The 15295-nt window shown below is 43.4% G+C and overlaps 1 protein-coding gene across 2 annotated transcripts; it reads left to right on the top strand.

The window, feature by feature from the left end:
• The first annotated feature begins 11345 nt into the window (after positions 1-11345).
• On the top strand, positions 11346-14645 carry LOC127333224 (cysteine-rich receptor-like protein kinase 6). Of its 2 annotated transcripts, XM_051359565.2 has the most exons (7): positions 11346-12281; positions 12782-12907; positions 13012-13151; positions 13241-13451; positions 13564-13801; positions 13909-14059; positions 14146-14645. In XM_051359565.2, exons 1-7 carry the CDS (start codon positions 11405-11407, stop codon positions 14434-14436), a joined length of 2034 nt encoding a protein of 677 aa, XP_051215525.1. In that variant the 5' UTR covers positions 11346-11404; the 3' UTR covers positions 14437-14645. The 2 variants fall into 2 exon arrangements, with proteins under 2 accessions (XP_051215525.1, XP_051215526.1); XM_051359566.2 differs by lacking the exon at positions 12782-12907.
• The last annotated feature ends 650 nt before the right edge of the window (positions 14646-15295 follow it).

The following is a 15295-nucleotide window of genomic DNA, read 5'->3' on the forward strand; positions in this document are numbered from 1 at the left end:
TCACGGAGGAACTCGACGAGCGCGCTTTCCTATGCGACGTCCATGTCATTTGCGATGGATGTCGTCTTTTTCGGGTCTGTCGGGTGAATCTGCACCTCCTTAGAATTTTTCTCGGTGTTGAAAGTTGATTCTTTATTTGGCCTTCCAACGTCTGGCAGCACATCGTAGTCAGTCATACTTTTTGATGCCAAATACTCAGCTTGCATCCCGAAAGTTTCTGATAGTCGATGAAAATCCTTGTCGCACTTATCGGCTAAGACGAAGCTTCCTTTAACTGTGATTGGTCCCTTTGGTCCAGGCAACCTCCACAATAGGTATGTGTAATGTGGCACCGCCATAAATCTAGCATATGCTGGTCGTCCCAACAAAGCGTGGTATTGCGACGGAAAATCCACGACTTCAAATTCCAACCTCTCGATTCTATAATTCTCTCGGGTTCCAAACTGAACGTCGAGATTGATCTTCCCCAATGGATAATTTGGTTTCTCCGGTGTGATACCGTGGAACCTTGTGTCTGTTGGCTTCAAGTTTGCTAAGGATATGTTCATCTTCCTCAATGTATCTGCATACATAAGGTTTAAGCTGCTGCCGCCGTCTATGAACACTCGAGAGACATCAAATCCCGCAATAACTGCTGGTAAAATAAGTGCTGACTGCCCTGGTCGAGGAACTTGCTGCGGATGATCTGCTATGGTGAAGCCAATATCTTGTCCTGACCAATTAAGATACTCGACTGTTGGTGGAGGCATTTTTTCTGCCATAAACACTTGTCGTGAGATTACTTTCTGAGCTCTATTAGATGGCCTTCCCTTCTGAATCATCGACACCACTCCATTGGAGTTAGGATCAACATAAGGTGGTGGTGGAGGTGCTGCCGCTATTCTGAGCTGATGTCGATTGTCATCTGTAATCACGGGAGGTGGTGGCAAGTGAATCTCGCTCCTGGGTTCCCGAGGGTTTCTCTGTGCTGCCCGAGCGTTAGCGTGCTCTGCATACCTTAGCATTGCCTGGAAATTACGACAGTCTTTCTGCAGGTGCCCTGACTGTCTTTTTCCGTTGCTGTCGAGGAAAAAATGCATCTGACACGGCCCATTCATCATTTCTTCGGGGGAAACGAAAGGCCTCGGGAACCTAGGCCCGCTATTTTGCCTGTTGTTGCGAGAATCGTCCCTGTTATCGCCTCGCTGCTCACTGCTTCTCTGATAATCATCTCTGTTGTTTCCTCCTGTGTTTGCCCGAAAACCTGCCGAAATTTGTCCTGGAGCGTCATAGTTCGGGTACTGCCGGGGAAATCGTCGCCTCGGTTGATAATTTCGACCACGGTCCTCCTCTGGCGACCTGTGTCGTTTGTTGTGAACAGCATCTTCTCCGTCTGCCCATCTGTTGGCTATCTCCATTAACGCGGATACTGTCTTTGGGTTGGTCCTTCCCAAGTCTTCGACAAAATCTCCACGCCTGATTCCTGCGACAAACGCATCTATCGCTCTTTCGTCAGATATATTTTCTGCTGAATTCTTGATGATATTCCACCTTTGGATATATTTTCTCATTGATTCGTCCGGCTTTTGTCGACATGCTCTTAACTCCTCCAACGACGCAAGCTTTTTGCATGTGGACCGGAAGTTTTTGATGAACACGTCCTCGAAGCTTTCCCAGCTGTCGATAGATCCTGGAGGAAGTTTCTTTATCCAAGATCGTGCGGCTCCACTCAAATGCACCTGGATGCTTTGCATAGCTGTTGCCCTAGTTCCTCCTGTGAGCTTCACCGTCTCGAGATAATCAACTAGCCAATCCTCTGGATCTTGAAGGCCGTCGAATTTCTTGAAGTTATCGGGTAACTTGAATCCTGAAGGGACTCGAGTTTTTCTGACTCTCCTCGTGAAACATGGCAAGCCACACATATCTTCGTCGTTAAGCTCTGGGGATTGCCGATGTTCCCTTCTGCTTTGCCGCGCTCTATCGACCCTTGCCTGTGCTGCCGTATCTCTTGCTCCACTTGGTCCTTCAGGGGCTGCCGCTGTTGCTGCTGCAGGTCGTGGACTATTTTGCCTTGCCGCTCCTTCGGGAGGCGTTGATACAAACGCTGTCCCCATAGCTCCAACTCCTGCTATTGCCATATTGTATAGTGTTTCCCTTGGATCACCTGGAGGTGGTTTAGATGCGAGGATAAAAGCTTGTGTCGCCATATACCCAGCTTCTGGTGTCTTAGGGATGATGTTCCCTCTTGTGTCTATCGACATAAAGGACATGTCGAGGTTTTGGACCAAGTGCTCTCTTTCTGCTTCGGGTATGTGTTGTAACCTTGATCTTCCTCTGTTCCGAGCCTCCCTGTGGCTATCACCCGAAGTTCTAGATTGTCGACTTAGATCTGCCCTTCTCCTGCTGGATGCAGAAGCTGCCTTCTTTCTCCTGTTTAACTCAGCTGTCTGTTTTTCCAATTCTCTGGCAGCTCGTGCGAGCCTATATTGATATGCTTGTAATTCCTCTGGTATGGCCGTGGTAGCCATTGGTTCTGTACCGTTCATAGCTCTCGCGGCTCTGTCCCACGCTGCTTGCGAAAGTTGAACTCTGTCTCGCGGTTGTGGCCCGACGTATTTATTGCCCAGGCCTCGTCGCAGATTAGAGGGATCGACGTATGGATTTCCCAAATCGTCGAAAGCCTCAGATGTTTCCTCTTGATCTTCAATAGCATAAATCTGATGATATTTTGTATTCAGATCTATGTTGGGTTTGGTGACATCATCGTTGAGATTGATGAAGACCTTGCCCACTGTGATAGATTTGTCGATGAAGTCGTAACTGTCGATATCGCTTGAGCCATCGCTTACATATGAGTCCGCAGATGACTCGAACGACATGTCGCTGAAGATCTTGGCGAGTTTCTCTCTTGCCCTGGTGCTGACGTAGCGTGTCGACGAAGTTTCTTCTTCTCCTGATTCAGTTGACGATGTATAGCTTGAAAAATCGGAATCGACCGCCGACGATCCCGACGAAATCGGAATTTCGACACGATACGATCCTTCCTTCTCGACGCGAAAGCGAAACCTTCCGAACGTCATCTCCATAGGCTCCGCCAGATACGCATATGCATCCAAACGGGAGGGTGGGTGAGGAACAAAATCGACAGGACCAGCAGCGATCTGTTTACATTGATCCATTGCGTTGCTTGCGGTTGATGATGTCGAAGATCTTGAACGTGCCATCGAGATCAGATCCTTACGCCTCTAATCCCCACGGTCGGCGCCAATTGACAAGGTATCAACTTGTCAATGCCTATGGATTATAGGCTAGGGTTTAGTTGGAAGTAGAGGGCAAGTAGATCTCGAAGGTTTCAGCCGAAAAGTACTCGACGATTATGAAAACTAGGGTTTGTGAATAATGATTCGATGATCTCTTCGTCCCTCGACTCCCCCTTTATATAGGAGGCGGAGCCGAGGGATTCGTGTTGTACAAGTTACAGAGTCCGGGACGGTTTCTAACTCATCCCGCCAGATTACAAATAACACTTCCTATTACAACTCTAACTTTCCTTAATATATCTTGGGCTCCCGAATCTTCTTATTCTTCGGGTAGTGGGCCTTCAGTAAACCCCGGGTACTATCTTCGGCAGGCCCATTTGGGATGCCTATGTCAATGGCGGCGTGTGGCTTGCGGCGCTGCAGAGGGCGGCGTGGGCGTGGGAAAGAAACGATATCAGACTCCACGAGAATCACGAGAGAGATTAAGGGAGGTTTCCTTCTTTTTAGCTAGCACGTTCGGTTCAACCATCTAAAACTAATCCGGTTCACTTTGGTCCGGTAAGATCGGGTAATATGTGGTTTTTTATAACCCGGTGCACACATCGACATTAAATCCTTTAAACTTTCATAGTGATCGATTTAGGAAGTTTAGGGTCTACTTTGAACCAAAACAAAGTTCTAGGACGAAACATGAACTTTTCGTAAAGTTGAAGGACGAAAAGTGGACTTTCTTCCTCAAATATTGGTGTTGCTACTGCTGATGTTGGTTGATTATTTTAATAGTTATGCATGTACGTGTAGCCTTAACATTGTAGTCTAAATTAAATTTATGTGAGAACCCTTATTGGTATTTATAGCTTTGGTTTGACATCTATTTTATTTTTCAGCGGTTGCCTTCAGAAAAGTACAAGATTGTCCTCTAAGAAAAAGAATTTGAAAACCTTCAAGATTGTTCAATGGGTTCCGCACCGGGTCACCATCCTCCATCTTCGGCCGTGTTGAGCTAGGCCGGAAACATGCACGATCCTGAACGACCCTTCCTAGATCAGCGAGAGCTTGTGTAGGCCTTATCGAGAGAGGATCGTTCGAAGGACAAGGTCGCCAGCTTCAAGCGTACGAGGGCGGATGTTGCGGCTGTGGTAGCGGCGCAAACCTTGCTGGTACCGGGCTACGGGAACAGCGGCCTGGCGACGAGCATCCTCGAGTAGGAGCATGTCATCGTTTCGCATGTCGTCCTGGTGGGCCTCGTCGAAGGCGAGGACCCGCAGTGACCCATGCTTGAGCTTGGTGGGAAGGACCGCTTTCGCCCCGTAGACGAGGAAGAAGGGTGTCTCACCTGTAGGCTTGGTCCTTGTAGTGCGGATCGACTGTAGTACGAAACGGGAGAGCGTCGAGCCAGCCTTTGCTGCTGGCTTTGAGCTTGTTCTTGAAGCTTTTGGTCTTCAGACCCTTGAGCACCACAACATTGGCGTGCTCAGCCTTGCTTCTCAGGTGAAGATCCTTTGAACAAGCCACTGTTGAACTTGCAGCCGTTGTCGGTGATGATGCGGTTGGGTACGTCGAAGCGGCAAACGAGCCGCTTGATGAACTTGAGAGTGAAAGTTCAATGTTAGTAACCTAGAGGGGGTGAATAGGTTCTAGAAAATTTTTCTTGACTTGTTTGCAATTTTAGGCTATGCAGATAAATAATGTGGCCTATATAAACTACGTCGAGCACCCTATATGACAAAATAATATATCAAGAACTTCAAACTCGATGACTATCGCAAATTAAATACGTGGAAAGAAATAACCGAAGCACGCGGAGACAACGATGTATCCCGATGTTCACTTCCTTGAGGGGAAGCTAGTCACTGTTGGAGAGGTGCGGTTACCATGAAGGACACCGAACGCCACGAAGGCTCACCTTCTTCTCCGTGTGCTCCTTCAATGAAGTAGGAGTCCTTTCCACTATGTACAAACTTTCCGGCTCGATCACAGTTTGATCGCTCCCGGCAACTGCTACCGCCTAGTAGTCATCAACCTCCAAGAGTAACAAGATCGAAGCTAGAACTTGACACAAGGCTCAAATCGCAAATTTGATCGGTGGATAGAGAGAGGATGAAAAGATCTTTCAATTGGATGGATCCACTCGCAAAGTTGTTGGTTAAATCTCTCTTGATCCAAAACTTGGTGGAGAAGAGTGAAAGAGAGAGTAAAAGGATGGAGAACTTGATATGAATCTCAAAATAATGGCCAAGCTAAAGATCCACCGACTTAATTAGCCCCTTTCATATATAGCAAAACTAGCCGTTTTTATGTCAAAATCGTGCAGGAACGTGCATGGCCGGTCATACCGGCTCCAGACCCAATATGATTGGACAAAACTGTTGTACGGGCGTGTATGCCCGGTCATACCAGCCAAACACCTGGTATGACCGCCCATACAAAACTGCAGGAACACTCGACACGGAAAAAGCCATAACTTTTACATCCGGACTTCGTTTTTGATAATCTTGGGCTCGTTGAAATCACAGCAACGAGGTCTACAACTTTATGCATTGAAACATCATAGTCCAACCATGTAGTAAGAAAATAAATAAGAAAGATTTTACCAAACTAAAAAGACAAATCGATAAAAACTCCAAACTCGAAAATGCAATAGAATTTGCATACGGATTCAGTTTTCGATGAAATTGGGCTTGTTGAAAAGCTACCAACAAGCTCAAGAACCCCACACAGAGAAACGCCACGATGAATGTGGAAAAATTTGATGGAAAAAGATGGAAAACTTTGATGGAAGTAGAGATGAAATGATTTGAGCCAAGTACCAAATAAAAGCTTAGCTCCCCTCTTAATATTGTGAGGTCCTATACTCAAGAAAAAGCGAAAGGGGGAGACTACATTATCGCTCTCTTCCAAAATCCGTCTTTGAGTTCATTTGTCGCGTGCTTCCGAACTCCGTCTTCGAGTTCCATTGTAGCCTTCTTCCTCTCCCTTTTCACATAGTGACGCCAACACCATAAGAGGGTGAGAGAATTAATTGCATCCCGCTTGATCTTCATGAGAACGCTCATGCTTCATTGAAGCCAGAACACCTCAATTATTTGCATGCCCTAAGTCTTGGTCACCAATGGCTCAACTCATGAGGCTTGGAGGATTGTGACACCAACTTCTAGCCAAAACTTCTCTCTTGACATCAACTATCTTGAATTCAACATATGGTCTTCAAGCAAAACCTATGGAGTATTTCTTCAAACAAAAACTCAACTCAACAAAAACATCAGTCCATAGGAATTGTTATCAATTACCCAAAATAAACATAGGGGCAAAGTACCCTTATAATCTCCCCCATTTTGGTAACTGATGACTATCTCAATAAGAGGGTTTATATAATGAATACAAGAGGTAGTATTTGATAAGATCAAGTAACACAAACCTACTATTACAAATCAAAACTTATTCTACTCACACATACTACAACTAATGCAAGAGATGTGAGTAGAACCAACATATATAGGGTAAACTCTCCCATAATATATGCACGTGTAATGGACTTGAATTTCATTGCATATATTGTCAAGCTTAACCTTTGGATAATTTACACTGTATATTCAACCATGGAAAACATAATAAATATGAGATGCAAGAGAGGCAAACACTTAAGAACAAACCAATCTTAAGAATAAAGCCACTTACCTTAAACCCTCTAAACTTCTCCCCCGTTGACAACAAATACCAAAATGGATGAAGAAATTTGGAGACAAACATAGGATGAGTTCCTCCCCAATGTGTGGCATTTCTCATAAAATGAGTGAATTTATATGCACTTATGATGCATGCAAAATGCATACATGAACTTTATCCTTTATCATATTGAATTCCCACATATTTACAACATATATGATGTTATTACTATGTTTTACATTGACTTATGGGGATTTACCAATGATCCTATTTATTTGGTTTATAACTCTGCAGAACAGGAATTCCTTGATTTGTGTATTTTTCACTTTCAAAGACCTATACGGAGTCAAATTGACCTGAGATTTTTGTAGCGTTACTTTTTCATCGGGAGAATCACCCTGGATCTTTGTAAGAGGCCTGGATGGGTCTGAGGCCCAAAAGAGCACAGGTGGCACGCCCAAACATGTAGGGCACGCCACCCATACTCTTTCAACCGTTGATCGTCCAATTGACCTGATTATTTTGCCCATCGACGTATTTTGACCTAAAAATCACTATATATATGGCCCCAATGAGTTCTCGGGAGGAGAGCGCCGCAGAAGACAGAAACACGAAAAGAGAGGCATGCAGCAAAGAAGATTGGAGGGGGAAACTCCGTCGGGATCACCGTCAGAGGGATCTCCACCTTCTCCAACGTTTTCATCATCATCACCATGTTCAAGGGAGAGTCGACCACCTCTATACTACGGGTTTGTGGCAGTAACTTGATCTCTTTCTTTCATGTTCTTCATAGTTCTTAGTGCCATATGAGCTACCTCACAGGATTATGGTCATATTTGTAATACCTCTTGGTGGATCCTTATTCTATGATATTGTGCTATGCGATATGATCGTATTATGTGTAAGATGTATTGATAGATGCATATTATGTACCCCGTTCTTAAGTATTTGTTCTGATCCAACATCTATGCAAGAGCATGTGTGGGGTGATGTGTGTATTAGATGGAGTAGCATGGTTTTAATGATTAAATAGTGACAATAAATTCATGATCTATTATGGCTTTGCCCTTTTGTTTTGCTACCTCACTAGGGATAAAGTGAATGCATGTGTTATGTTCTTCACGTGACAAAAGTAATGATCTTGTTTGGTCAAGGTAGCATATTTGATATTCAAACATCATTTCAAAGTACTTATGACTATACTTTGTTAATTCTTAATACAAGATTGCATGGAATTTTTCCTTTCTTGTGGAGTATAAGAGAGGTGTGTTGCATCATCTCTATGTTAGGACGTGATGCCCATATGAATGCTTATATTACTCATGTTATTATTTTGCATCCTCGTATCTTATTGATGAATTACTATTTGTCCAATACAACTTAAAAGAGAGAATAGTCAAGTGAACCCATGAACCCGGTCCACTTTATTATCATAAGAACCACATTTATATTGTGTTTATCTTGTTTTCTATCTGCTGCACTATTTTAATCTGAAAATACAAAAAATATTTCTTTTCTTATTTGAATCCAAAACACCAAAAACAATCAACCCATTTACAGTTTTTTACTCAGTTACTATATTTTATCTAGTTATACTCGCTTTATTTTTACTTGTGTTTTATTTACTTACACGAAACCTTGTGCTTGACAACTACACGGTGGAGTTGGGGAAACAAGGATTTTATTTTACTTTGCAGGATTGCTAGAAGAAGAGATAAGAGAATACTCTTTGCTCAGTTCCCCGAAAGTTCGATTTAAACCCTCGAGTCACCCTTGTGGGGGAAATACTTTGCTGACACAACACTGTACTTGGAATCCCAACGTCATCAACTTATCCAAGTATGAATATATGGAAGAACTCAAACCATATTGAGGATCAAATATTGCAAATAAATAACAAGGATAACAAACTTTAACGAAAGAAGCAAGAAATCAAAGAATCCCAAGAACCAATTAGAAACAAGATGTCATGATAAGAGAGAAATAATGCTCTAAACGAAATAAGGAAGCTCCCCAATGTTCATTAGAGAATTCTCACTCCCTCTGCATCATTTAAAAAAAGAAGAGACAAACTTGAGTTCAAAAACATTCAAGAGATATAAGTGCAAGAAGATTCAATCAAAGTAAATTAAGCACTCATAAAAAAATTCTTACCAACACACCAAAAACCAAATGGAAAAGAAGGTTGGTCGGCAAATAACAAGGATATCAAGACAAGAGATTAATACTCTCGTGTATATAAGTTTCTAGGTGGACAACATGGTGAAAAATCCAAAAAGAAACATGCACACACAAAAGTTCAGATAAAATAAAGAACACATGATATCCAAGATGAAATCATAAGATATGCCAAAAGGGTTTATACTTGAAAGCATATATAGACAAGGGATCCCTTTTCTCTCATGGCATATTAATGAACTTCATCCAATCAAAATCTCAAATATATCACAGCTAGCAATAAAGGAACTAAATCTAGTTGAGATGAATTAAGAAAGGCAACAAGTATCAAAATAAGGATTCAAGATGCAATTTCAACAATATTGCACATGAGAGATAAATTGCTAAAGGACATATTTGGGATTGATGAATCATAAACATGATTTTATATACTCCCCATTATATCCATCATCTCAACTTACTCACATAAGAAACAAAAAGTTTTTATTTTAAAGATCTTTGCAAAAATTGCAACATTTGCAAATAAAAACTTTCATGCCAAGATGCAACCTACAAGATGTTAGATGCAAAAAGAGTATGCATGAATAAAATACTTGTTACCGAGATAACAATGGTGCAATGTAATAGATAAGCTTTCGTTGTCGATCATCCTAGCTTGTCTTCAATCATCATATGGCGACAACACCTTCCTTATTGATGAGACAATGGTCCATTGCATCTCCAATGTATCTAAAACACAATGAAGTACATTTTGGTCCCCTAACTTATTGGGTCCAGAGTGGTTAGACTAACCACAATACATACGACAAACTCTATATAAATATATACATATTTATAAATGAAATTTGAATTTCATGCACATCTTAGCCATTTAGGATTTGATGGAGTCTACCCTATATATTGGATTAAAGAAAGCAAGCATGCCATAAATATAAACAAATTACGACTCAAGGAATTCTGCCCTAGAATCAATAAATTTTATTATTTAAATCCAACTATATGATTAGTGTTTATTTATTTATACTCTAACTGTGGCGGTTCTTGAAACACGAGATTCGAAAGAAAATTCATAAGCACGCGTAGAGATATAAAGATCAAGTTATTCCTAGTCCCGCTTTTGGCACTAGCTCATGTGTTGTGTGATGAACACGTTTTACTGATAATGTGCATAGTTAAAGTAACAAGGATGCCAACAACAATGAGTGTATATTGTTAAAAGAACAAGGGTACTGAACTGATTGAGTGATATGCTATACTACGAGATAGTTTTGCCATTCATCGTCGTCGTCGTCACCACCACCACCACCGTAATCATCATGTTGTTCTCGTATGCACAAGTCTTTGGACCATGAGAATATCAAATGTCCTCTAAAAGGTGTGCCTTGGTTTCCACTAGACATTCCCACAATAAGCTAATCGTAAATGTTTTATCAGGTGCATCGAAAGGTAGTATAAGAACTTAGATGGTTTAGGATGATATATTGCTCCTCCCGAATGGTGGAGAGATACACTTTGCGCCCTTTTGGTACTACGGTGTGTCGGTGTCACTTTATCTTCGTGGGACACGCGTCGTGTGAAAGAGTTAAAACCTGAAATATTTTCAAAAACCGGCTTATTTTGTGGTAAATGTTCAGATAAAAAAGGCTAGTCTATTTTTGTTAGTTTTGACCCTGCGTGGAAAAGTGGTCACCAATTTCTATATGCAATGTATATTGCCCAGTGCCCAACACTCAAGACTTCAAGAATTGAGTTGACCCTATATTCATGGCATCCACATTTGAATCCAACGCATGGACTACAAGCAAGGTCTATGAAATATCCCTTCATATAAACACAATAAAAACATTAGTCTATAGAAGATTATCATTAATTAACAAAAACACACTTAGGGGCAATGTTTCCTTACACGTTTCCATATTAAGGTAATCAAAAAGGTTCTAATCAGGTGCATCGAAAGGTAGGTATATGAACTTGGATAGTTTATGATGATATATTGCTCGCCACAATGGTGGAGAGATACACTCTGCGCCCTTCTGGTATTACGGTGACACTCTTATCTTCGTGGAGCAGGCGTGTGTGAAAGAGTCAAAACCAGAAATATTTTCAAAAACGGGTTTATTTTGTGGTAAATGTTCAGATAAAAAGGCTAGTCTATTTTTTTTTGTCACTTTTCACCGTCTGTCCTGCGTGGAAAAGTGGTCACCATTTTCTATATCTATATGCAATGTATACTGGCCAGCACTCAAGACTTTAAGAATTGAGTTGACTCTATATACGCATGCGCGCTCAATGCGGCTGCATTCAAGGCCTTCGGTGCTAGAATGGCGGCTCACGAGCTCCTCCTGACCTTGGCCATCGTCGCCGTCGCGTTGCTACCTTCCCCCGCGGCGGAAGCGTACCCGTGGGTAATTTGCGGCCCGAGCACCTACACGGCCAAGAGCCATTACCTGGCGAACATCAACCGCATCGGTGCCACCCTCCCCAAGAACGCCTCCCAGTCCCCGGTCCTCTTCGCCACCGCCAAGGTCGGCGCCGCTCCGGACCAAGTATGGGCTCTCGCGCTCTGCCGCGGCGACGCCAACGCCTCCTACTGCTTCGCCTGCCTCGACCAGGCCTTCCAGGACCTGCCGAACGCGTGCCCCTTCAGCAAGGAGGCCACCGTCTTCTACGACTCCTGCGTGCTCCACTACTCCAACATCCATTCCCGCCCCACCGACGGCAGCACATACAGCCAGAGCCGTCCGGTCCGCAACATATTCAACGCCACGGTCGAGCCGGCCCGGTTCCAGCGCCTTGTGGCGGCGCTCGTGAACGCCACCGTGAGCTACGCCGTGTACAACTCCACGCGGTTGTACGCGTCCGGGGAGGCCGGCTTCGACCGGGAGTTCCCCAAGGTGTACGCCTGGGCGCAGTGCACGCCGGACCTCACGCCGGCGCGCTGCCGGGACTGCCTCGTCCAGAACATGGACTACTTGGCGGATCTGTTCACGGACTCTATCGGAGCCAGGGTTGTTGGGATGAGGTGCAGCTACCGGTACGACACGGTGCCCTTCTTTGATGGCCCGGTCATGGTGCGGCTGGCCGGAACGTCCGCCAGTTCTCCAGCACCGGCCTCAGCGCCGGCCAGTTCCGGAGAACCGGCCTCAGCGCCGGCTGGGGTGCCCAATGTTTTGACGCCTGTGACGGCCGCCGGAAAAGGTACCTTCAATCTTTCTAGAGTACACATTTTGGAAGCTGAAATCAAAGATACTTTAGCGGCACAAAAGCTTTGTTCCCACTCAGTCCTTGCTAAGGAATTGTGAATTGTGATACACCAGAGACTACCATTTCATAAGAGTTAACTTCTATATCTGAATTAGTTCTCCATCCTATCTCTTTTCTAGTCTTATTAGTTAGGTGCAAATTTTTTTTTTGCTGATCTCAAGTTCAATATACTTCAATAATATTCTGCTATTTCGTAAAATTTTGTTCTCTCTGGAGGAAATAGAGGTAACTTATACGTTTGACTTAGTTCTCCATCATATATTTTTCTCGTCTTAATTAGGGGCAAAATTCTGCTTACAAGTCCAGATCAACACTAACCTAATGTCATTTCAGTTCTAATTTTGATATCTTTTGATATTAATATATTCTCTTTATCGAAAAAAATTTCAGTTCTAATTTGTAACATCTGTCCTGTTACATTGGTTAATTCACAGGGAGGAACTACAGTGTTCCTGCTTGGGTTCTTATAGTTGTTCTTCCTACTATAGCAGCAATTAACCTTTTCGCTTGCTTGCTTCTCTGGAGGAGGCGGCGAGCGCTAGCACAAGCAAAGCAGCCATGTATGTCCTGCAAAATTTATCTAATTTTGTAGCGCATAACAATTCACGGTGGGCCTAAAATCACATCCAACTTGTGGTAACAAATAGCATTGATGTTTAAACAGATCCAAATTATTCTACTGAAGCTGCGGACATCGACAGTGTAGACTCCATGCTGATTGACATTTCAACATTGCGTGCTGCAACGGTTGATTTTTCGGAAATCAACAAGCTCGGAGAAGGCGGATTCGGTTCGGTGTACAAGGTACATACCAAGTGAACATATACCGGAGAAAATCAGAAAATACTAGAATTTTTTATAGCTCAGCTTAGTTTTGGTTCCATTGTGCACAGCGTACTCTGCCCAACGGCGAAGATATAGCAGTGAAGAGACTGTCAAAGGGCTCAGCACAAGGAGTGGAGGAGCTGAAAAATGAGCTCGCCTTGGTTGCTAAGCTGAAGCACAAGAACCTCGTTACGCTTGTTGGCGTCTGCCTGGAGCAGCAGGAGCGGCTGCTCGTCTACGAGTTTGTCCCAGGCCGGAGCCTTGACAAGATCATATTTGGTGCCAACTCAGAATCACATTTACATATTTATTACTATTTCAGTTGCTATCTCCATTTTCTGCTCAGCATTTGGTACTGATCCTACGTTCTGAATTTATGGGCGTTGCGTAGACACCGAGAGACGTGAGCAGCTTGACTGGGTACATAGGTACAAGATCATAAACGGAATCGCCCGAGGCATGCAGTACCTCCATGAAGATTCCCAACTCAAAGTAGTGCATCGTGATCTCAAAGCCAGCAACATCTTGCTTGACAACGACATGAACCCCAAGATCTCAGACTTCGGCCTCGCCAGGCTCTTCGGGCGAGACCAGACGCAGGCCGTCACGAACCGTGTCGTCGGAACATAGTCAGTACCTTAGAAACTATATATATTCTCGTTCACGTAACACTAGTTACCTAGCCATTCAGTACAAAGAAATTTAAACTAAATTGAATTTCATATGATGTTTCTAGTGGGTACATGGCGCCGGAGTATGCGACGCGAGGAAACTACTCAGTGAAATCAGACGCGTTCAGCTTCGGGGTCATGGTTCTCGAGATCCTGACCGGGAGGAAGAACAACGACATCTACAATTCCCAGCAATCGGAAAATCTTTTAACTATGGTAAGTGCCTTGCAGATCGTGATCATGAATATATGTATCAGATATTGTTGCGACCCAGTTTGTCTCACGGCTGCTGTAAATGGCAGATGTGGGAGCATTGGACGGCCGGGACAGTATTGAGTATGATGGACCTGTCCATGAGAAGCAGCTTCTCGGAAAGCGAAGCGTTGAAATGCATCCACATAGGGCTTCTATGCGTTCAGGGTAGCCCGGCGGACCGGCCGGTGATGTCGTCGGTGGTCATGATGCTTGGAAGTGAAAGTGTCTCACTCAGAGCTCCGTCCAAGCCGACGTTCTATGGAAGGAACAATGTTGGTGCCAACTCGAGCATCGCGTCCACGTCAAACCTTTTGGATGGCCCTCGAGATTCCATTTAACAAAGGTCTTGTTTGATACTAAATATTTCATGAGGAATTGGAATAATCTCCACCGAGATGGGTGAGAACACTTCACCAAATCCCCTTAAATTAATCACCATGAAAACTCCAATCCACAACCCACTAACACTAGGTAGGGTAGAGTATTTGGTTATTGAAAAAAATACAATAAATTTGGAAAAAGTGGAGAAAATGTGGATTAAACTAGGCTGATACAGTAAAACCAAATATGCTTTCAAATATGTGTGAATTTGGGATTTGGTGAGGTTTTTTTTAGCAAACTTCACAAGTCTTGCAAAATTTCGGAAAAAAGAAAATAATAGAAAAGACTGAAAATGTATACAACCCATCACAACTAACAACCTTACATTTTTGCCACCAAGCAAGGGCTACACACATATCAGCCATCTCTCAAACAAGAACGGGGATAAAAGTAAGAAGAAACCATACACACAAGAACACACGCTTCGAGCTCCAGTGATCCTCGCTAGCGCATGAGCCCAACCATAAGATCTAGCATAAGATTCCTGAATCACCAGCTTTATCCCCTCCTACCCGTCTTCAATTCTTCCCTTGTCTTGATTTTTCTGCAATACTATTGTATAGGAGTTAAGAAGATTTCACAACCTATAGACAACACCTGTAGGATCATCAGGAAACTGTCTTTTTCAAACAAGCATCATTCCTAGTTTTTCAAATGGTCCGACAAACTGCTACCCCTCCACACACATATCATTGTAGTTGTCGGAAAGCGTTGCCAAATCTAATGCACAAAGTATGATCATATGAGATGTTGTAGGAACGATGGGGACTTCCATCGGTTACGTGTTAATATATATAGGGGCCAACAACGGCAGAG

Source organism: Lolium perenne, chromosome 2, assembly GCF_019359855.2.
Source record: "Lolium perenne isolate Kyuss_39 chromosome 2, Kyuss_2.0, whole genome shotgun sequence".
Lineage (NCBI taxonomy): Eukaryota > Viridiplantae > Streptophyta > Magnoliopsida > Poales > Poaceae > Lolium > Lolium perenne.

Coding starts and splice junctions, on each gene's coding strand:
- LOC127333224 (XM_051359565.2), top strand. CDS start 11,405: ATGGCGGCTCACGAGCTCCTCCTGACCTTGGCCATCGTCGCCGTCGCG. Junction 12,282..12,781: donor TGTGACGGCCGCCGGAAAAG/GTACCTTCAATC, acceptor GTTAATTCACAG/GGAGGAACTACAGTGTTCCT. Junction 13,152..13,240: donor GATTCGGTTCGGTGTACAAG/GTACATACCAAG, acceptor CATTGTGCACAG/CGTACTCTGCCCAACGGCGA.